This window comes from Genypterus blacodes, unplaced genomic scaffold (assembly GCF_046128005.1).
Source record: "Genypterus blacodes isolate CSIRO-AG114 ecotype Tasmania unplaced genomic scaffold, CSIRO-AGI_Gbla_v1 ptg000133l_1, whole genome shotgun sequence".
NCBI classification, from domain to species: domain Eukaryota; kingdom Metazoa; phylum Chordata; class Actinopteri; order Ophidiiformes; family Ophidiidae; genus Genypterus; species Genypterus blacodes.
Window position 1 is genome coordinate 3707338 of NW_027466935.1, and position 23698 is coordinate 3731035.

Consider the following 23698-nt stretch of genomic DNA (forward strand, 5'->3'; position numbering starts at 1 on the left):
GGACTGATGGGATCTTAAGAAGAGCGATCAGACAACTCAGTGATCTGAATGGAAGAAGAGCGGATCCTTCGTGCTTCCAAAATAAGAGTGGATGCAAATAATTTATCCTTTTAATTCTATATTCTTTTTTCCTAACACTTAGATCATACTGTGTGTGTGTGTGTGTAAATCCAAGAAGCGATGGATGCGCCCCCTCAGACAAAGCCAGGTACATGCACACTGCTTACTGCTTCTTATTTTCTTTCCCCGCCGTCGTCTAAAACTGAAACAAAAGCCTTCCGCTTTACTGCTACAACGTGGATATAAAGTCTAAATCCACACCACGATAGACGAAGTGGGCACATTTACAATACACACACCGAATCCACGTTTAATAGTAATATAAAACCCGAAATGAAAGAATGTAAAATGCAGAGAAAGTCAAAAAGCGAGCTCAGTTCATACGTTCATACACTTAAGAACACTATCAAACTTGACGCGTTCAGTCGGTTTAAAAGTGCCGATTAAAGTCGACTTCCTGATAAATGTTTTAAAAGTTCACAGAATCTGTAACAAAATGTGTTGTGTTGTGTTAAAAACGAGCGAAACCGCGTGTGAATCCGTTCGGTTTTTATGGGAAATCCACGTTTTTACACATTTCTGATAACCCGCAATGGATAGTTGCAGTATTAGAAAGCACAGTGGGTGTCAATATAAAGTGACGGCCATATTTGCCGGTGCCGCTGTTGTAAACAAAAAGTGAGAGACAGACGCTTCACTGAATTTCGGGTCATTTTTATTTCTTTAATTTACTATGTCTCTGGGAATGTCTTATAAACCCAATGTCCATCAGCACATTCCGGGAACTTCTGGGAACCAGGGTAAGGAGAAAATGTTGGTCAAAATCAAAGTATCCGTCCGATAAATCGAGTGTTAAATTCGGGGTCTCGGAGAATACCTGGAGAAAGAGCGTGTCTGTAGTTTTTGTCCAGTTATATATATAGGGTCAGATCCTGGGAGCTAGGCTAATTCATATCCGCCATTATTACTAATGTAAAAGAGCGCCATCCGTGATAGCAGACGGCTGAGAAGGTGGTAAAGGGGCATGAATGATGAGGCTACGAGTCCTAAATGTGGCGATCCGTCGTCCGGTGTCCTGGTCCCGCCGGGTGGGTGCCGTTACATGGTGACAAAAATGTATCACTTATGTCTTCTTGAACCAGCCTTGTTCCGTTTCCTCCATGATGCTCCTCGGTCGGGGCTGCTGATTGATCTGCCACCGATTTTTTTTATGCCTCATCGAGGACATCTAGTGGCGGACGGTTAATACTGCATCAGAGGACGCCAATTCTAACCAGTTTCCTTTGTGTTCGTACTGAGAAATGTCAAGGAGTTTATTCAGAATATCAGTGTAAATACTCAGTGGTTTGACTTAATACTATTGATAGAGCCACAGAACAAAAGGGAATAATTTGTGTTACTGTCATGGAAATGATGGGAAAGTCATGGAGTGAAGAAATGATGCTTTCCGGGCTTGGTAAAGTAATGGAAAAGCAACACAAACATTTAGGACAAGTCATGCATTTTTTTTGAAAGATATGTTTCGAATTGTTCTTATGATGATTTTTCAGTAAGTATTCATATGAGGTGTTAAGGATTTTTATTCCATAGTCTATGAGATTCAAGATAGGATGTCCACCAATCTATGATCGTGTTGTAATCTGCAGTCATCTGAAGACCGCACATTGATGCAAGATTACACATGGTTTGTAATGTATGATGAAGACAATGCTCTCTTAACAATAAGACCTATAGCAGATGCCAGGCAAATGTGTGTCAAACGTGATAGTAGATCCAGATTGCAGGTTGTTGTTCTAGTTTCTTTAAGTGTGCGCGTTTGGGCCATCTAAACCAAGGGGACTGTTGGGCCGAGCTATGTGGAGTTATGCGTCTCGTGAGTGGTTATCTGGTTGTCTTTATTCTCGGAATGCTTGACTGATGCCAAGTTGTAATTTGATCTCCAAACAGTGGGAAACCTCCAGTCTCCCTCAGCAGCTAACCTGGCCACGTTGCAGTCCTATAGGCCCCTTCTGAGTGACTATGGACCACCATCTCTGGGATTCTCACAAGTAACTGCATGTTGAACAATGTCTAATTTAGTATTGTCATATTGAAATCATTTCCCTTGCAATTCTATGCATATCAGTATCCAGGATTAGTCGGAGAGTGAGTTAAAGTCAACGTCCTCTTACATTGTTGTTGTATTGTTTCAGAAATGTTGTCATTGTCTAATTTTTTGTTCACTGTGATATTCTCTAGGTAATTCGGCATATCGGTCATGAAAGTTTAATGTAAAATATGTTGAACTGATCTTCTCAGGGCTCTACTGGTAGCCAAGTGCCTCAGAACAAATATGCAGAGCTGCTGGCCATCATTGAGGAGCTTGGCAAGGAAATCAGGCCCACATATGCTGGAAGTAAGAGTGCGATGGAAAGACTGAAAAGAGGTACAGCAAACTCTGAAAGGCACTCGTGGACATATATGTGGATAAATACTGTAGATATGGTTGTAACTGTTTTTGGTCTCCCCTTTCTTATAGGAATAATTCAAGCACGAGGGCTGGTGCGCGAGTGCTTGGCCGAGACGGAGCGCAACGCCCGGTCCTAGCCGTGACCACATTCCCACTTGCGAGGAGAATTAGCTGTGTGTGTTTAATGAAAAAATAACTTGCATGGTATTTCCTTTGAGAGGAGCAAGCAAACAAATAAGGGACGTGAAAGAAAATTCCATAAAAAAATTGCAGTAATGTTATTTCTGACTGTTGAGGGTTCTAGTGGATCATTTAGTCATGTGTGGGTCATTGGCATACAAACGAGAGGCCATCATTGGTGTTTTTATGTCCCACTTTGGGGTCTTTTAGTTTTGACTTCATGTTTTAAAAACGTTGATTTATGCATGCGAATGGGCCCACGTCAGCCCAGGGGGTAATTGTAGACACTGCATGGCTTGTACAGGGGTAGACTAGTAGAAGAAGAACACCTTTTTGATAGAATTTGGTCTGTTTTTCAGACCCCTATAACACACATGACTGAGTGAGTGAAGGACGGGGATGTGCCAAATACTTTGGTTTGTTCATGTTGTTGGTTTTGGTATAAAAAGGAAAATGCTGTTACTTGCATCTTTGTATGTATTTATTACTTGGTGTAATAAATTGTATTTTCAATATAGGTGTCATTGTGTAACTCATTGCTATTTTGGCATTCCGTATCTTATTTAGATTGATCTGTAACTGTTTCATATTTAAGTGCTATCGTAATCCAGAGATGGAGCTTCTTGGAGGACATGGAGGATGGGATGACGACACCACACTCCAATTTTGACTGAAATGGTCTTAAATTTCTTAAAATGAGGCCTCAAATCTTCCATTAAACCACTTCTTATTGTTTCTCAGGATTGACAACGGGATAGTGTCCTCTTACACATTGACTGACGCCCAAAATCTGTGAATCAGCCCCAGGGATGTGGAGCCATTGTGAGGTATAGCTACAACATAGAAAACTGGATTATCAATATTATCTTTTTGCAAGAATGTAGACTAGACTACTGCCATTTAGAGCTGTCATCTCTTTGCTCTATGAATGCTGTTTCTCTCACTCTCCCTCTCCCATGTCACTGTGGGTGATCAAACCAAGAACAGCTAAAAATAAATGCAAAATCCCCAAAAATAACAACAGGCAAGCATTACTGTCCAATTTCTTGCTGTGAAGGTGGGTTAGGCTGAGGGTAGATGAGAGAATGGGGCCCCTGGGCACAGATGCTTTTTAAACCACAGCCCTCATCTTTCTTTCCTAATTTTCGCTAAAAATGTGAGGTTAGTGACATCATTATCATGCATCAGGCTCCAGGCACCCCTCCTGAGCTCTTGGGTGCCTGGTTGACCATTTAGGTCATCAATCCAAGGCCGAATCAGACACATGCCATCTTTTTTGTGCTTAAAAACGCATACGAGACGTTATGACATTCTCCATGCCTCATACAGGCTTAAGATGAAAGAACAATATGGGCCCTGGTGGGCAACCAGTCAAAGCCGTCTTTAACTGTGTCAGAGCTGAAGAAACCCCACAGAAGTTGCATGCTCCCTTTGTCCCTACAGAAGCCGGGCACCTCGCTCACCGAACAGCCAATAGAAACACGGAGTGAGACTGAGGGCCAATCAGAATTCAGTACGTAACCGCGGCATTCGGACCAATTGCGTTGCAGGTTAGCAGCCAGCTCTTACTGCAGTGCAGTAACCAACCAGCGAGCAGCTAGCCAACTTGTCAGCTCACACAGGGAAATATGGACGAGACGGTGATACAAGTTAACGAGTAGGTTAACTGTTATTCTCTTCAAACTACGTCATTCTTCTCTGTGTAACATGGCGGCACGTTCTTCTTCTTGTGTCTGGCGGACGTGCGCGCTAGCCAGACTGTCTAAACCTGTCTAAACTCAGCTAGCTAGCTAACTTAACTAACTGAATGCAGTTTAACGGCTACGGATGTGAGCGAGATAACGAAACCGCAGCATTGGTTGATAAACAAATCTTGGAGAAGCTGCAGCATTAGCGGTGATACTGTAGCCAACCCAGCTCATGTTTAATTGTGTAAAAACCCACTGTAGGGCTAATAATGCTACATGTCAGTGATGAGCAGGTCACACCGGCCAAGTGTCAAACACATGAGCAACTTAACCTCACTGAGTCGGGCATTGAACCCACAACCCGCCTACACTCATGGAGTTTAACAAGCAACTGTACGTCTTTATTGTGCACTTAAATTATCATAGCAATATAAATTATCTACGTTTCACTGTGGCTCTATACATAATTTTTTTTGCATATATTCTTTACAATTTATTCACGGTTCATTATCTGCCACTATAATATATATCATGGATGAATAGCTCTGATTATTAGATTCAGCTGTACAGTAAGCAACATTTACTTGTAGTTGCTGCTCGTTGATACTTTGTTGCTGTTGCTTGTTGTGAATGACTGAAATAGTTTCAAGAACTACTAAAGAAGTGCTAAGAAGAACAGTATAATATCCTCAAGGCTAAACTATTCCAGCTGCCTTGAACTTCCTCTAAACACCCTACTAGATATCTAATGACTGGATAGAAGAGAAGAACCTGCATTAACATGTGGTGACTGACTTCATTTCCACATGTCACTGGACAGCAGCAGCAAGAATTGTGAAACAATGGCAACCTTCTTGATTGTGTCTTGTTTTTCCCCCTAATTTGATTCCCAGCTGTCAGACCGACCGTCTCTGCATGGGCCCATAACCATGTCCACAGATGACAGTATCTCTGAGGACGTGTCCAGCTTAGGGGCTTTGAGTCATTGCCACATTAGCGCCGATGGGGATGGAGGTAAAGAGAGCGAGGCCTCTCTGCTGTCCTCTGAGGGGACGTCGGCCTCAGACAGACACACTCGGACCACCCAAACAAAAGCAGGCGCTGTGGAGAGAAGGCGGATGAACATCACACCAGCATGCAACAAGATCAGGTGCAGTAACCATAGCCACAACATATCTCAAATGCAAACAGTCTAGATCAAATACGGCTTAGGTGCAGCAACTATCGTGTTTCTGTGCAGCGCCCAAACCAAACAAACAAGAAAAAACATATTTTGCTTGTCTTTTACTGTTCTATAAATGATTTCTACTTGATTTCTGACACTATATTATGTGGCTCTGTTGTAGAAATCTGTGTCTGAGCACAGATGAAGCTTTTCAACAAGGGAAGAACCTCCCCTTCATTAACCCGAGCTCCCTGGAGACCCTCAGAGCCCTGGTGCAGGAAATCCAGAGCAGTGGAGAGACGGATCCTGAGATCTGGAAGGACTGTGAGGTGAGAGAGTCACTGGGCCACAAGCGTATCCGCTATTTTAGAATCCATACACGGTATTGTATCTGCAATCTCACTACATTAAAGGTTATGTTGGGGTTGTGATGCTGCTGTTCATATTAAACTGTATACCTGCAATTCATATTCATCATCATGTTCATACATTTTTTCCACTAGGGTCGATGGTTGCATCTTTTTCAGCTGGTTGAAAAGCAATACCAAGAGCAAATACTTGCTCAACAAGAACAATACCAGTGCCAAATACAGGTGTGCCTTCATTTAGTGTTGTTTTGTCTCGTAAGTTGTTTCACATTACTCGTGTATACAGTAAATTTACAATCCCCGCTTGTTTTTCAGTTGATACAGGATGAGATTAAGGCTCTCGTTCAACTCCAGAACCGTCAAGCCAGTAACCAGCCACACACAGAGTTGTCTCCCACACCAGTCACCGCTACCACCACCCCAAGCAAGGACTATATTTTACCCCTCCTTAACAGCGACTGCACAATCCCCAAAAATGTGCCCAGTGACAGTGACAGCCTGGCAGCCCCGGCTCTTACCCCTTTCAGTTCCCCGTCACCTCCGCTCCATAGACCAGAGATGTTACACCCAGCGGAGGAGCTGGCAGCCACAGTGCTCAGCAGCGGTTATGGCACTCTGTCTACATGGGGAGCAGGATTGGAAACGGGTAGGTCTCCAGGGGAAGAGCGGGAGGCTGGACAAGGGAAGAGGAAACACCACTGGTCCTCTAACCTCCAGGATGACACAGCTACCACTATGATTCAGTGCCAGCAGCAGTTATCTAATGAGAGGATCTCCAGGGTGGAGCCGCCTCATCCAGTACTCCACCAGCAGCAAACCTCTGGGTGTGTTTCAAGAGCTTTATATGTTTCTATAAGGCCACTGCCAAATATAAAGACAGATTCTAATTATTCAGTATCCATGTTTTCGTGTAGCATCAACCAGCCTTTGACGTCATGGGCCCAGAGGCAGAAACTCAGGCCCAAGAAGAGCAAGGCAGGAAAAGCTTCATCTCAGATATCTGAGTACCAGCAGCAGCCATGTTACCCCAGAGAAACCGCAACACAAAGCCCTCTGGAGTGCACAGACTCCCTGGACCAGGTACTGGACATGTCACCAATGGCTCACAGCTTCTTACGGAGAGAGATTGTAGAGAAAAACATTGTCATTGTTTATAGCCGGCCTTTATTTGTAGTGTTTTTGTTTTCTGTGTGTGTTGTGGATGTCCTGATTATGTTCCTGCTTGTGGAGTATTATCCTCTCCTCTCTGTTTGGCTTCAGCATGGACCGGCCGGGCCAGCATCCAGCTCTTTTCCCCTGAGGAGGTGTGACAGCCTGATGTCCGAGGCATCAGGTAACACATACACAAACCTGAAACAAAACGCAACACAACAATGAGTTGTTTCTAACGGTAACCTGCAATATTAGATACAATACATTCTTTACCATACAGTGTTATGTGTAGCCGTGAGTACACATAACACTGTGTAGTCTATGAGAGGTTCCACCAAGGTTCCTGGGGCGGCGTGTATCACCTTGGGTATAGTAAGTTACTGTGTAAGCAGTTTTTCAGGCTGAAGTAGCGAAAATCTCTCATACCACACCTAAGGCCGTTCACTGTTTATTTTCTTTCATCTCTTTCTGTGTAGTCATAAGCTTTCAGGCAGATCCAGAGATCCATAAGATCCCGAGATTGATCTGGTGTATGACATTTCTTTCTGGCATTGAGAAATGATTGGTATCTCAGTCAGACACCAGATTATATGAAGATTCACTGCTAGTAATACAAAGGAAAAGACCAATGAATGATAACAAGATAAATAGATCAACTTCATGAGAATGATAAAGATGATGGTGTTTCTGTCTCAGGTCTGACATATTGGCGTCTGAATGAGAATGAACTCTATCACCCCTTACCAGACAGCTTTGACAAAGGCTCCTTCCTCCTCCTACAAGACGCCTCTATGAACCTTGTGAGTTAAAATGTTTCATGTATAGTGAATTGTATACATTGTCGTCATCAATGAATTGTCTGATGAGGGGTTGTTGTAGAGGTATTTTGATTATTACATTTAATTTGTTAGTAGTGGACATGTGAAATAGACGGATTGAACGTGTGAACAAGTTTTCTAGTTGGAATAGAAATGCATTTGTGTTGCTGGTTTGTGTTACTTCCTCTGAAGATGTCCTGTCTTTGTGTCTTTAGTCTCCGCTGCAGGCGTCTCAGCTGTCTCTCAGAGAGATTTATCAGAACAAGCAGAGAATAGAGCCTAAATGCACAGACTGGGAAGGCTCTGCTGCATCTAGTCCATTGTCACCACAGGTACAACACTTGGCACACATATGCATACAGTAATGACTTGTTCATCCGACCTAACCCATCCAAGCACAGCACAGCATGTCACAGCATCAAAAGCTCTCACAACGGCTGCCAGTTTTCAAATTAATCCAATTGAATATTGGAAAGAGGATTTCCCTCACTGTGTGATATTGCCTGAAGCATGCTGGGACGTTCTCCTATATCTCATCATTTTTTGTTTTAGGTTTTGACCTTGGACCCAGCAGTGAATGCTCGACAGTCGGACCACACCTCTGGCGTTACTTCACCCTCCCACTTCAGCAGCCCCTCCTTTCACACCCTGCCCCACCTTTACCCCAGAGTAGGAACTCCTTTAACCCCTGACAGCATGGTCGAGTGCAGCCGCAACCTTGGAGATACAGACGGCATCTCGGATACCTCCAGTGTTTCCACTGCTGGACATCAGGTGCAAAGGTCGTGGGGAGATGCTTCCCAGGCAGTGGTCTCTACCTCCCAGATTAAGACCCAGCCATACTACCACACAATCAGCCAGCAACACAGAACCAGTGAGGAGGAGAGCAGTCGCACCCACACCAGCACCCTAAAGCCCTGCTCCGCCTCTGGTGCCAGTGTGCTGCCTGCAGTTAGTCCACAAAGAGAAAGAGCTTCGTCCGGAGAAGATCCTCTTGTCCTCTCTCTGTGAGTGTGATATAATTGATACTCTGTGCTGTGTATTAATTGATGAAAATATCTTTTCATTGAGCTTTTCATCTTCATATGCACTATGCCAACCTGTCTATTCGTTTTCAGACTTAGGCAAAGCCTTCGAGAGAAGCACTCCAGACATTTGGCAGATCAGAAAGCGTATTATGAGTCTGAAATCCAAAGCCTGCGAGCCAAACTGAACCTGAGTGATCTGCCCCAGGAGCTGGAGAAGAGCAACCGGGCCCTCACACTGAGGTGGGTGTGTGTATGTTGAGTGAACACATAATTCAACACATTAATTTTCATGTGGCTGTGATTGATTGATTGATTTTATTGTCATAAAAGACTAATTCCAAATTTGACATTGATTTTGAGGATGGCATGTCAACATAAATATCTAGGTTGGAGAAGAAATGATCCTCCCTATAGTTGGTCGCTCTGTGCATTTGTGTTATAGTCTAGGTTTTGTCGCACTTGTGTTTCTTCGAACATTTAATGGTATTTTGTTTTAGTAACTTAATGTCTTTGCTATTATCCATCTACAGGTGCAAGGATCTAGAGAAAACTCTTTCAGAGGCAACCAGTCGTCTTCAAGAACTGGAGGCAAAAAACAACTTATTGGAAAAACAGCTGGTATTTTTCCATTTGTTCTTCATTCAGATAAAGAAAAAACACTACTGCATATGTGTTTATACATTCTGTATGCATGTTATACTCATTGAAAGTTATTTACTGTGACAATCTGGCAAGAATTGCGAACTGCGAGCCAGCCAATGTTCCAAGATATGTAATACGTACACATATGACTAGAATTAACATTCAGCCGTTCTTCCAATGCTTAACTTTGATCTGGCTTCTCCATTGTTAGGCAGAGTGGCCTGATCGGTATGCAGTTGCGGGAGCCACTGTGAAATCGCTACAGCAGAGACTCGAAGAGTACAAACGCGCAGGCAAAGAAAAAGACGCCTCGGCAACTCGCTGGAAGACTCGTGTGCGGCAGCTGGAGGACGCAGTGGAGAGAAGCTGCAGAGAGGCGGAGGAGAAGGAGGCCAGGAGGGAGAGAGATTACAAGATGCTGCAGGATGTGAGTCTACAGGGCTGTGGAACTTTGGGACCATTACCTAACATTCCATTGTATCATATACGTATGAAAATGCTTTCCAAAACAATCATATTAATGTATTGTCTGCATATGTTTGTGTGTATTCCTTGAATGTCATTTTAATTCAGTCATTGTATTTAGGCTCCATGCACTGAAGTCACTCCCGCTCATACATCCTGTGTGATTTTGGGCTGTTGCAGGTGAACTTTGGTAGTCGTGAGAGCATCGCGTTGAAATCTTTGATCATCTATCCAAAATGGTGGTCCTGTCACAGTATGAGATACGCCCACCCACAGCCAATTTAGCACTCTAACCCTTACCCAAAGACAGTGTCAGAAATTAAGGTTGAATATTTTACAATTTGACTGCAGATACGACCCACATCCACAGTTTAAATGTGTGTATCTGTGTAATTTTGTTTTTGTAGTGCTTCACCAGGCATTCATTGCATGCATCTGATTTATAATTGGTTATACTCACATTTGATCATATTCATCTCACACAACTGTGCCATACAGTACAACTTACTGTTACAGTTCTGCAAGAGTCTCTTAGTCTCACATTACTCATATTTGCTTCAATAATTAGTCTTGACTTGCTTCCTCAGCTGCTGGGCGAGTATGGCTCTCTGACTAAAGAGCACAACGGAGTGAAGGTAAACGGGTTTCATTTGCCTCTTTGTTTGAATAATTGTTGTTACAACACGTTTAATCATTGTGACTGAATGAAAGACGATCAGTTTTCACATAGCAGAGCCTTTTCTTTTGAGCCATCTCTTCCAGCAACATGCATTTTTTTTTTGTGTCCCCAGAACAATCTGGTGTCAACAGAGAACAAGCTCGTCGATGCTAATGATCAGATATCTGGACTGAAGAGGTGAGTGGTTGTATAGGTTAACATAATACAAACTGACTATTAATGTTTCCCGGCCTAGTTTTCAATACGATCCATCCATCCATCCCTGGATTATGACATCCAGAGATGGATTCTGCTCATTAGTTCCAGGCCGATCACTGTTAAATGGCATCAAATTGTCACGCATATTACCTGGAGACCTGTATTGGATTATGGAGGTTGTCAGTAACCTTGATCCGTTGAATTAACTGGTAAATTTGTGACTGTGTTTGTCTCTGATCTCCCATCAGGGCCATCTCCAAACTGGAGTCTCAGGTGAAGCAGCTGGAGCATGAGAACCAAGCCAGGGCCCGTCAAGCTTCTCACAGTAACACACAACCTTCTGGGGCCGGGTATGCAGTTATAAGATGAAGAATACCAGCCTGTCTCTCTCGCATATCAGAATATCATAAGCAGCTGCTTGATCTTACATTTCTTTCTTTAAATGTCCACAGTCTTTACCATCATCCTGACCTCCTGCTGTCACCCAGTCAATGCAACACAGAGCCAGATGTCACCCGTCGGAAGTCACCTTGTCCCCCATCCGACAAGCTAAACGGTCGCAGAAAATCACCTTTCCCTCAAACTGACCAGTCAGTTGTTCACAGGAAGTTCCCGGGAAGTCCATTATATGATCATCCAGCAGGAACTGGATGCTCCGTGGACAGCCAATCATCTGGCGGAAGTTGGAGGTACTTTTTGTTACTATCGTGAATATGCTTACAATTGGTGTTTATAGAAAATTTTGAGCGATTCACCCGTTACCTGTTCTGTAGATGTTCATCTCCCAGAGAGCTCGAGCAGCCTCAGCGTCTATCTCAGCCGCAGTCCCAGCGTCAGCTCGAGTATGCAGAGCAGTACCAGCGGGAGCAAAGTAAAAGAGAGTGCTCGCTGACGCCTATGATGAAGGCCCTGATCGAGTTGGACGAGACGAGAGCGACGGAGTGCCGAGCCCCCTGTAAGAACAACTCCACTGCTCGCTGTATCACTCACACTCTATCACATCACAATGGACTAATATTTAACACTTCAACGTGAACAAGTGGCTGGTAGGATGGAGATCCGATAAAATTCAGAGCATTCTTAAAGGCTCTTATTCCATCGTGTGAGCAGAATACACAGCCCAGACAGGAGTATAGGGCTCGTGCTGCAACTGTTAATTACTGTTTGGGCTTCATGGTCTTTTCTCTGTGCAGGGGTTGGCAGTACGAGGGCCACTGTGGGCTTTGTTGAACGGAGACACAAGGAGTCCATCCAGGATCGGGTCGGGCCTGCAGCAGACTGGGACGTGGTCAAGCCCACAGGTGTGTCGGGCGGACCTGAGCCAGGCGGAGCGAGGCGTGACATCGGATCAGAGAGAGCCAGAGCTCTGCTCAGGGCCCAGAGGAGTCTGTCTCCAGAGGGCTACAGATCCTCCTCACTGCCTCCTTCAGCACATCAAGGGACACCTACAACTACAGCCAGTATGTATCTGGAGTACTTAAGTGTGTAACATCTGACCACAGCATGTCTGCAGAGAGAGGAATAAGAGGTCAGCCAATCAAAGGGATTGAACACAAAGACAATGTTGAGATTTCATCATAACCTGAAGTCAAGTAACCATAAACACAAAATGAAATGGTAGACGTTTGGAATTGCAACTCCAGTTTGTCCCATGTTTACATTTGCACCATCAGCACAATCCAACCAGCGTCAGTGTCCAGTCCAGTGCTTGTGCATGCTCTGTATTGTAGAGTAGCGTCTATATCTCTGCTCCACATATCTCTCATACTAAGTGATTAACCTGTAACAATAACAAGACTTGTATATCTTGAATGCTAACCTTTGCAAAATCACATCTAGAAAATGTAAGTTTTTACATTTACTGCAATCAATTTTGAGTGATTTCTTTCCTTGCAGCAAAGAGAGAAACATTACTCACGCCAGTGTCGGCTAGGTCCAGTCCGAAACGCTGCCCTTCAGAGAACTACTCCACTGCTTTTGGCCAGATGATGCCAAGACAAGAACACCTGGCCCAAAGGTGAGCAACACACAGCAGCTCATACATTTTCATTCATGTTTCATTTCAACAGATCTACATGAACTATAGCTTCTTTTAAAGCTTCATGAAATCTTTTTATCCCCAAATTGCATATCACTCCAAAGTAAAACAGGGGAAATAGTTACTGTCTACATTGTCAACATTGTGCTCCTCAAAAAGTCACATTGTGTTCTACCTCCAGGTTTGATGGACGAGAAGATCAGAGACGTCATTCATTCCACAGCTCCAATCCCAGAAAGAGACTCCAGTTTACAACAACAGACAGAGAGGATGGTAAAAAGTTCTTATTGACAAAGAGACCCAATGATTAGCAATGAGTGTGTACTCAAGCAAAGGCTACATAATCCCACACAATCTATGTGTCCAAGTGTCGTGACGGGTTAGCAAATAAGTCACACCTTCAAACCTCTGGCATGACATGAGCTTGTAAAAACACACATTGTTTTGCATTGGTCTTAACTGAATATTAATTAAGTTACTTCATTTTAACCAACTGTAATTTGACTTGCAAAGAGGATGAGCAGTTTATACTGAATGCTGGAAAAACAACGTTGTAACCATTTGTCTTCTCTTCCTCAGACCTTCATCAGTCGGAGCCCTTTGACACCATGAACCCACCTGAGGGAAACTCCCAGCAGGGCTGGGATGGGGGGGCCCGTGTTGGACCTGAGCACCAAGACACTTGTGAGGACTCAGGCGCTCTTCTCGTGGAAAGACTCCACTCACTGGCTGATGCTGAGAGGCTGTTTGATGAGCTGACGCAGGAGAAACAGCAGGTAAGAGATGTCTGTGCAACAAAACGCATGGTTCACAGTACAATATCACATTTGCTGTCACAATAACTTGACTTTAAAACATAAAGGGCTGCAATCGAATAAATTCAATCGCTGAAATGACCAAGAAGCAGTGAGCGGGGGTATCGACTGATCCGCACCTTAGAGCTCTGTAGATGACATCATATGAGTAGGAAGAGAAGCAATAAGTCAGTGCCAAATATCAGGCTGACGTAAGCATGAAAGCTTGATAAGCAAAGAATGTAAGTGGTAAAGCTGAGCAATCTGTGACTAAACGTGGCACCACATCAATGTTTTCCTTTTTGTCAGTAGTTCTGCTTGAAACCACAATATTATGCAAAACATGTTCCGAGGTGGCAGAGCACAGTTGTTATTCTGGCGTGTCATTCGGAACAGAGTTTGTTTGAAGACATACACACACTAAAAATAATTATTATGCCATATCTTCAGTCAAGCAGTACAACATAATTGTGATTGCTTCAGTTTTGTTTGACATTATGGAGCCCTGCTGACATGACATGACAGGGCACTGACACAGCATGGCACTGTTTCCACCCTTCACCCAGGGAGAAGATTCATTAACTCGCCATCAGCAGAGGGTCAATGTCAGAAACATCAGTGTGAGGCAGAATAGTCACAGTGACATACCGTCTGTGAACGACACACAGTACAGCTGTAATCTCCACCTGAACTCTTGTCTAACCAGGCCCTCATTGTGTCTTTAAAACTCCTAAATGGATTCTATTTTTAGCGAGTTTATGTTCACAACCATCCTCTTCTGCCCCGCACTGTGTCCTACTCATTATGGGACACACACACACACACTTAGATGTAATGCAGCATCTGCCAGCTGCTCGATCTAATTGGTTATTTGAAAGTACCTCTGGAGGTCATGTATTGGTTCTTTTCTTGTTTATAATTATTCTTGCTTATGACTGTGTGCTGGTCAGGTTGAGGCAGCTCTGAGCCGCATGCCAGGAGCAGGGGGCAGAGTGAGCTTGCAGACCAGGTTAGATGAGGTAAGGTTCTTGGGAAAACACTTTCATAGGTCCATCACGTGGCCCAGTGTTGCTTATTGCTTTTGATGAGACCATCACATAGAATTTCCACTCACGACAAAGCTGTAAAAAATCTGCCTTGACCTTTCATAAATGCTTGATCTCAGTGTGCTTTCCTTCCTCAGGTGGCCTTAGAGAAACGCCTGGAGAGGCTGAATCGTGAGCTGGGTTCCATCCGCATGACTCTGAAGAGATATCATGTCCTCCGCTCCTCTGCCAATATATAGCAATGTCTGTCTTTTTTACACCATAATGTACATACAGCTCAATGTCTTTGTTTTATACACACAAAGGTTTGTCTTGTGGTCTTTCTGTGCCATACATCTGTATAATAAGTCAATGTGTTTTTATACATATTACTACTCTGGGATATATTTTGTATGTTGGAAAGATATTACAGTTTTTGGAGTATATTTTTAGTAAGACACAGATTTCTAAAGTCATTTACTTTTATAGTGGGGAGAGTATTATAGTTCAATCTGTTATTTGCCATATTCAGGTGAATTCTGTAGATTTTAAATGAGTCGTGTTTCAGTGAATGATCAAACACACTTCATCCACACGGGAAGTATCACTGCCATTTTCACTTCAGTGTTTTTTCATTTGACACGACAACATGACGATGTATTTAAGATTTTTATATTTCAGCCTTTTGATCGGTGCATATTTTTTTCATCTTTGTTCTTTATTGTTGAGCTGGCCAAATGATGACACTTGAAGGATCTATTTTTAATTATTTTATGAAATATTTTTAATTTACTTGAATTTCAGATCTATCATGCCTTGTTTACATTCCATTTCTCCTGTTCTGTCACTGTTTTATCTCACAAAATGAAGTGATATTATTACAGGACTGTGTCCTTCCAATTAGAGCCACTTGTAAAATGTAAACCATCATACTGCATACGTTTTTGAAAAGTGTTCACTTTTCACAAACTTGTTTCTTGATCAATGCTTGTGCATGGAACTTCTTGCACTGTTTCCTTTTGCCATGAACTACCTGACTTGAATGTCACTGGAAATATAATATTGATGTTGCACAATAAATTAAGCTTTTTTGACAACAAAGACAGCTGTCTATTATAGGCCAAACATCTCTAAAACAATATAATTAATATATTAGAATATGATAAACAATGTAGTTATCAATGCATGTGGTGCTGCAAGTTGGGTGAGCATACCTGTGCAAACCTGGAGCTGACATGACAAGTGTGGGCTTTTATTGTAATGTAAATGCAGAGTAAAACATGTAGACTTGTCTTTTAATGCTGACTATTCAAATATTTCACGTGCTCATTTGAAACTGTAGTCAGATTCTGTCAATCCCAATCTGCTGTGACCCGTCTGCTCCACCATCTGATCCATTGTATTTGTGTCTTTATCCTATTTTCTCCTATTACAGGTTAATTGTGTCTGATTTGAATGTGTGTGGAGGAAGATGGAGCTCCACAGGATCTGATTATCGGGCCAAAATGATTAGGTTTGCTTTTAATGAACGCTGTTAGGAAGTAGCCAGCACAGAAAGAATGAGTCATACTATTGATTGCCACCCCCTCCTTCTCTTGCTCCCTCCTCCCCTCTTACCTCCCCTCCCGTCCTCCGTCTTGTCTACCCCCCCGGCCACACCCATATTCACACTCTCATACCTTCACAAATTTCATATTCAATCTTTTAATGCCATCTACTTCTAATTGCTTGATTTCTCTGTACATGTTCCTCTCCTAAGATAAGGGGAAGAGGTGAGAGGATTTTGAAGAGAGGCGGCACGCAGCCGGACCCAGCGCTGCATACTAATGTGCAGTGCTACAGTCTGACTGAGAGGAAGGAGGAGGGTGGTGGTGGTGGTGGTGGTGGAGACGGGGAGGAGGTTGTCACGAGATGCCACGTCATCGTCAGTGTGTGGAATCTATTTTTAGCAGGGTAAACAGAGGGATTCCAGCCCACTGATCATGGCTTCACAGTCAGGAGTGTGTGGTTGGTGGGTGGCTGGAGACTGCAGTGCGATGTTGGATGTGAGTGAATGACATTTGTATTAAGGCCTGTCTGTCTGCTGGAGCTGGCGCTGCTCTACAAATAGACCAGCATGCATTCTGTCTGCCACTTTCTGTTCCTTTCCTCCTTTCACACACACAAACACACGCTCACACTATGTCTCATATGTCTTCTCCATGATGCTCCTCGGTCAGGGCTGCTGATTGATGTTCTACTGATTATTTTGTTTCTTTTAGGACATCTTGTGTGGCATCTGAGGACTGGGGGACCGTTGGGCTGAGTTATGCTGTCATGTGTCTCGTGAGTGCTCATCTAGTTGTCTTAATCCTCATCTCAATCTCTCAAATTGTAATTTGATCAAACACCCAGTCTCCCTCAGCAGCTAACCTGGCCACCTTAGGGTTCCTATGTGTTTTTTACATGTGAATGTGTTCTGTTCTGGGATATTCTCTTGATATTCCCCTTCTTTTTAACTAATTTAATGGTAAACCTGGATTTCTACCTGGGCAGCAGAGTAATACTTTTACTGGGTCTAAGCATTTTACTCTTTATGTCTCAGTGTGCCAGAACATTTTAAATGTTGTACATATATTTGAGCTCATAACCTCTGAACCTAACCTGAACCTCTAACCCCTGCTAATGCTAACCTCTCTAACCCTAACTCTAATCCTAATCCTTTTCTGTTCCCATTACTTTTCCAATACTATAATTCCTCTCCATCTAGAAACACAATCACTAACATCCATGATTCCTCCTTAATGCTCCAGAATATATATAGAAATATTTGTGTTGCTTTTAGTTGTTTACAAAAGATGCTGCATGTGCTTGGGATTTTTTTAATTTTTACATGTTACACTTCCGCAGAGTATCCTTGGAAGGAGATTTGTTATAGGAAAAACCCTTAAACATAATATGGCACCCTTAGAGAAACATGGAACCCATGCCAGATACTCGTCTCTTCCCCACCTTTATTACACCTGGAACCCCACCACTCTTTTGATCTCATTTATCAAAAGCAACCACCTGGGCAGCAGAAGGAGAGGGACACCGACACACCGCATGGGTCAGTGCAGCAAACATGTGTGGCCATTGTGTCTTTCAGAGCAGAGTTTGTTTGAAGACAGAGCCACAAACACAGTCCGAGCTCAATCATGGGGTTTCATGGAAATGACAGAGCTCCCTCTCCCATCATCAACACACTACTTAACATCACCACATCTTCAGTCAGACAGTACAACATAATTGTGATTGCGTCAGTTTGGTTTGACATTATGGAGTCCTGACACAGAACATGACAGGGCTCTGACACAGCATGGCACTGTTTCCACCCTGCACCAAGAGAGAAGATTCATTAACTCAGCATCAGCAGAGGGTCAATGTCAGGAACCTCAGTGTTTCTCTCTTCAGAGGCAGAATAGTCACAGTGATATACTGTCAGTAACAGACACACGGTACAGCTGTAATCTCCACCTGAGCTCTTATGTATCCAGGCCCTCATTGTGTCTTTAACACTCCTAAATGGATTTTATTTTTAGGGAGTTTATGTTCACTACCATCCTTTTCTGCCCCTCACTGTGTCCTACTCATTATGGTACACACACGCACACACACCCCCTCTTACACTCTCTTACACAGTTCTCACTCCTTCTTCCTCCCTCTTACTTTCTGCTTTAAGCCGCTCCGTATGACAACATCACCTACAGTCTTACTAGATCACATTCCATAAAGGCCAGATGAGGAACATTCAGGACTAATTGTTGGATAAAGGCAGACAGAGGAATATCTACACATATTACGTTTTTACAGTTTAAAAGATTACATTCATAAAGAAGACAGCTGTTCCTATGTTTGTATTGTTTGTGAGTTTTTGGAGTTAGAATTTGAAACAGTTGAACCAAGAGAGCACAGCTGTCAGCAGAACAATATTTGTCAATAACCACATAAGTATTAAGTCACTTCTGAAATATTGGATCCCTCACGGAATCAATAAAATTGACAAAATAAAATAAATTAACTAATATCGAAGGGATTCTCTTAGCTGTAATGTCTGCTGAGCACCGCGAGGTGGCGCATTTCGCCTTAAACTGTCATCTGAAGCAATCTATACTGTATATATATATTAACCACCGGCGGCCGGTTGTGGACAGATCACGGGACAGGATAGTGATGGAGGTGCGGCGATGTTATCCGTCCACAGCCGCGGGACTGACAGGCCGGACGGAGCGGGGAGAGGATCTCTGAGGTCGGGCAGCACACAAAGCTCAACCTCCGCTGCAGCACAACGCAAACATGACGGTTTTCCTGTTCGACTTCCATTCATCCGCGTCCCGCTGTTTAATGTGAACACAGATCAGAATCAGTTGCTGGCTAACGAGTGCAAACCCCTGCTGAGCAACCCGGACAGCAGATCACTCAGGTGAGTCTGTGATTGATACGAGCTGATAACACTCTGATCGATTTGTCACTTATAATTATCTCCCATGTGTTTCATTGGTGAACGTGATGGTTATTTCTCTCTGCGTTATTTCTGCCTGCCTCGGTAGATCTCAGTAGGGTTGTTTGTGTTGAACATGGTTGTGTTTGTGTAGTAATCCCTCCCAATCAGCTGATGAGATCACGTCTTGTCCTGTCCAAGCTCATCACAGCACACAGACTTTCTCACACGTCTCCACCCTTTTAATGTGTTTAGGTCAGATATGTTTTCTGCTTTCACTTGTGTGTAATACTCATGCTGTTAAAGGTTCTGACTATTCTAGGTCAGTGTGTGTCCATCAGTGCTAGTTCAAGATAACTGGACTCATCCAACTGGCTTCATCATCAGTACAGTGAAGTACAGTCTGAGCCTTTCCCACCTCAGATCTGTTGACTCCTTGGGTCACATTGGAGCGTTTGGTCACAGGTGTGTGTGCTGCATTCGAACGGTGTTGGCAAATCGAACGAAACAACCTGATGCACAAAACAACAATAGGAGCATCTTAATCTTCTGCAGCTTTTCACCCTTAGTATAATCCACGCTGTGTTGAGCACCTACAGCAGAGACCCTTAAAACTACTTCTCCTTTGTGAGCACAGATGGCAGTAATTGGAAATCTGCATTTTACTTGGCAGCAGCAACAATGAAGATGACACTTAAACCATTAAACAAACGAAGTGGGATGGCACAGAAACGTAGTGTAAATGCATTGTAAAAACATGTAGATTGGTGTTTTAATGCTGACAATCAAAAAATGTCCCTTGCTCATTTGAAACTGTAGTCAGATTCTGGCAATCCCAATTTGCTGTGACCCGTCTGCTCCACCATCTGATCCATTGTATTTGTGTCTTTATCCTGTTTTCTCCTATTACAGGTTCATTGTGTCTGATTTGAATGTGTGTGGAGGAAGATGGAGCTCCACAGGATCTGATTATCGGGCCAAAATGATTAGGTTTGCTTTTAATGAACGCTGTTAGGAAGTAGCCAGCACAGAAAGAATGAGTCATACTATTGATTGCCGCCCCCTCCTTCTCTTGCTCCCTCCTCCCCTCTTACCTCCCCTCCCGTCCTCCGTCTTGTCTACCCCCCCCGCCCCGTCCCGCACACACACACACACTCTCTCTCCTTCACAAATTTCATATTTAATCTTTTAATGCCATCTCTTTCTTCTTTATCCTCGTTCTCAGTGGACAAACCTCCTAATTGCTTGATTTCTCTGTACATGTTCCTCTCCTAAGATAAGGGGAAGAGGTGAGAGGATTTTGAAGAGAGGCGGCACGCAGCCGGACCCAGCGCTGCATACTAATGTGCAGTGCTACAGTCTGACTGAGAGGAAGGAGGAGGTTGGTGGTGGTGGTGGTGGTGGAGACGGGGAGGAGGTTGTCACGAGATGCCACGTCATCGTCAGTGTGTGGAATCTATTTTTAGCAGGGTAAACAGAGGGATTCCAGCCCACTGATCATGGCTTCACAGTCAGGAGTGTGTGGTTGGTGGGTGGCTGGAGACTGCAGTGTGATGTTGGATGTGAGTGAATGACACTTGTATTGAGCCCCGTCTGTCTGCCTGTGCTGTCGCCCTCCTTCCCTCCCACTGCCTGAGATGTCTCATATGGCGTGGCGTGCAAAGAACAGCCTTTATATAGACTCACATTGTCAGGATTCAGTTGGACAGGGCCCTTGTAAGAATGCTTTAAACATAGATCTATTTACCTGTCATAGGCAGAATGACGTCCCCAGTTGCTCTGGGGAGTGGGGGGGTTATGTGAGACCAAGGGCAGTGGGATTGTTTGAAGTGTCTCAAGCTCGTCACCATTGGCCACGTATGCAGTGTTTGGTTTGAGCACTTACTCTAATTAACAATCCCACGGCTTTGTTCAAACGCGGTGAGGCATCCGGCCCTCATTAAACATTCATCCCCACACGTATTCAGCAGTATGGATGAGGTACAGCACCCTGGACTCACTTGTTACTCAGACCGTCACCGTGTTCAAAGTAATCTGCCTTCTTCTCTTTCCTCTGAGGTGAGATCGTCCATGAACAAATCATGTTGTTGTAAAGCAACATAGAGATGTATTGCATGAGAAACTGCATTGTAACATCTGGGAGGGGATTTTCTGGGCCGGTCATATGTATTCCAGCAGCAGGAACCCTCGTGTTATGAATGTGAGTAATCAACAGATGGGGTGTTGTTCTTTTCAGATACTTAATCTCTGTGACAAATGAAAGTGGGTGAGAGGGACTGGGTCTTACGGCGGTCGGCCTCCTGGAAGTGTGCTCCGCGTCTCCCACGCAAGACCTAGCTTGGCTGCAGCCAGTTGTATATTAACCAGCCTCAGAGGCCTGGAGTGGGGCCAGACAGTAATGGTATTGGCCCTAAGAGTGGAACTCTCATTTATTTTGGGTGTTCCTTATGTCTTGGCTTGATTTACAACAGTGGCTTCTGCTGTTGTATTCTTCCCATCTCTCTTCCTCATTAACAAACAACCCCCACCTCTGTCTTCACCACCTTCTGCCTGCTTACCTTCTTTTTCAAGTGTGTGTGTGTGTGTGAGTAAGTGTGTGTTCAAGGCGTGATATCTCAAATTTAAATGAGATGGACTGCTTCTGCTTCTTTCAGTGCTGTCAGTTTCTTTCATAGCAGTGATCAGACTATAAATGGAGGAGACCTCATGTGTTGATCTGAAATAGAGAATGGTTCAAAGAGGCTACAGGCTGTTTGTTGTCCTCAGTGGTGATATAAAGACCAGTGTCGGGGTCTCTGTGTGATCTGGACAGCGGGAGCAACCAGTCACAATACTGTAACCACACATGGCACAAACTGGAAGCCAATGCAGAGGTTTATAGCAGGGGATCAAAGGGAAATGCAACTAGGATGAAGAATAGGACCCGGAGGGTTGCCGGTTCGAGCCCCTGCCGAGGTGCCCCTGAGCAAGGCACCGAACCCTCAATTGCTCCCCCCTCTGCGAAGGGTGGTAATGTAATGTAAGTCGCTTTGGATAAAAGCGTCTGCCAAATGATCGTAATGTAATGTAATGAATAAGTTGGATTCTATCTAGAAAATTAGTTTTGTGACGCAAAATCTATATTGTCATGATGAAACCAAGTAACACCTTGACGCTTTTTATCCACAAAATGACAGACAGTCCATGAGTTCTCTTGGCGGTTTCCATCCACAATCCAACAACAGACAGACTTCACTGGAAACTCTCAATTGTCCGTAGGTGTGACTGTGAACAAGTGCCTGCCTGCCACTGGGATGAGCTCCAGCCTTCCACCATCCCCAGCAGGAGGAAGTGGGTGTAAAGAGAACACAAAAGCAATGTTATGAAGCAACAATACGATCTGGAGATATTAAATGAAGTGAATGTTAGCGGACAGAGAGGCAGAGGGACGATTGTACAAATTGAGGATGTGATTGATGAGTGACTGGCGTATGCGTGCTGATTAGCTGAGCTCCTCTCTCCTCCTGAGACTTATCGCTGTAATTTAGCGGAATGCAGGAAAGGGGGAACAATTTGAGAAGCATCATAACTAAACCCCAGCCACCGAGCTCCACCACCGTCACGCTGCCCCCCTCCTCCACCCCTCCTCCGCTCCTCCCACCTCCCTGAGCTATAAATAGACTGCGTCCTCTCTCATCACCCAGTTATCACGTCAAGGGCGCGTTCACTCTCATTTGCTGTCCGTGCCTCTTTTCATGTTGTGATGTTTAGATAACATCAGCTGATGGTCCACATATTAAGCAGAAGAACAGAGAAACACATGACTTCAGCTCTTTAATACAGTGGAGGCTTGTTATTCTCTTTCTGTTCTCTCTTCTACACAAACCAGATTGTAATATATATATTAGATTTCATTTCATTTCTCTTTCCTCAAACAGGATTAAGGAAGGAAGCTTATTGTTTTGAAATGGGAAGCAGAAGAAGACTTTGCTCCCTTTGTGGTATTCATGTCATATGGGTTTGAAAGCAGTTTCATAGAGCCGTGTGTTACTCTGTTGTGTCTCATCTCATTTGTTTCTCATTTCTAGGAGGAATGTTGTCCAGCGGCTCTGAGGATGGACTGCAGGTCAGTGAGACATTTCACCAGCTTTGTTATTTTAATTCCCTTCAACATGACCCATCTGCTGTTTGAGTACTTGTTTGTCCCATTAGTACTCCAATACAAAATGACTGTTTAGAGAATTCTTGTTGTTGAGGTTGACCTACAATGGACATAGAAGCATATGAAAGTAAATGCTGCGTAACGGTCTTGGTTAATGCTTAGGTTACTGTCACGCACCCACACACTGTGCACAAGCCTGTAACACACACACAGCACATGTAGTTCATTTGTGCCATAGGTGTGTAGACCTACATTACATATTGATAGACTATGGCGTGCCTTTTTTATTGGTTATGAGCTGTAAAGGCGAGTATTCAAATACACGTTTCCGTGGTATCCTGTGTAATAA

General features: G+C 43.8%; 2 protein-coding genes across 3 annotated transcripts; both read left to right on the forward strand.

The window, feature by feature from the left end:
* The first annotated feature begins 7 nt into the window (after nt 1-7).
* On the forward strand, nt 8-3202 carry cdk2ap1 (cyclin dependent kinase 2 associated protein 1). Of its 2 annotated transcripts, none has more exons than XM_076163529.1 (4): nt 8-208; nt 2008-2108; nt 2359-2485; nt 2579-3202. In XM_076163529.1, the coding sequence occupies exons 1-4, from the start codon at nt 181-183 to the stop codon at nt 2644-2646; spliced, it is 324 nt and encodes a 107-aa protein (XP_076019644.1). In that variant the 5' UTR covers nt 8-180; the 3' UTR covers nt 2647-3202. The 2 variants fall into 2 exon arrangements, with proteins under 2 accessions (XP_076019644.1, XP_076019643.1); XM_076163528.1 differs by lacking the exon at nt 8-208 and adding an exon at nt 664-860.
* A 1049-nt stretch (nt 3203-4251) lies between these two features.
* Nucleotides 4252-15649, forward strand: mphosph9 (M-phase phosphoprotein 9). Its single transcript, XM_076163911.1, has 24 exons — nt 4252-4346; nt 5271-5527; nt 5724-5871; nt 6046-6135; nt 6226-6734; nt 6825-6990; nt 7171-7243; nt 7759-7862; nt 8096-8212; nt 8433-8887; nt 8999-9148; nt 9439-9526; nt 9762-9977; nt 10603-10650; nt 10807-10871; nt 11141-11242; nt 11345-11581; nt 11666-11847; nt 12086-12352; nt 12789-12909; nt 13112-13203; nt 13510-13706; nt 14675-14743; nt 14908-15649. Exons 2-24 carry the CDS (start codon nt 5307-5309, stop codon nt 15007-15009), a joined length of 3819 nt encoding a protein of 1272 aa, XP_076020026.1. The 5' UTR covers nt 4252-4346; nt 5271-5306; the 3' UTR covers nt 15010-15649.
* Nucleotides 15650-23698: the final 8049 nt, after the last annotated feature.

Coding starts and splice junctions, on each gene's coding strand:
- cdk2ap1 (XM_076163528.1), top strand. CDS start 794: ATGTCTCTGGGAATGTCTTATAAACCCAATGTCCATCAGCACATTCCG. Junction 2,109..2,358: donor CATCTCTGGGATTCTCACAA/GTAACTGCATGT, acceptor TGATCTTCTCAG/GGCTCTACTGGTAGCCAAGT. Junction 2,486..2,578: donor GATGGAAAGACTGAAAAGAG/GTACAGCAAACT, acceptor CCTTTCTTATAG/GAATAATTCAAGCACGAGGG.
- mphosph9 (XM_076163911.1), top strand. CDS start 5,307: ATGTCCACAGATGACAGTATCTCTGAGGACGTGTCCAGCTTAGGGGCT. Junction 10,651..10,806: donor AAGAGCACAACGGAGTGAAG/GTAAACGGGTTT, acceptor TTGTGTCCCCAG/AACAATCTGGTGTCAACAGA. Junction 11,243..11,344: donor ACACAACCTTCTGGGGCCGG/GTATGCAGTTAT, acceptor AAATGTCCACAG/TCTTTACCATCATCCTGACC.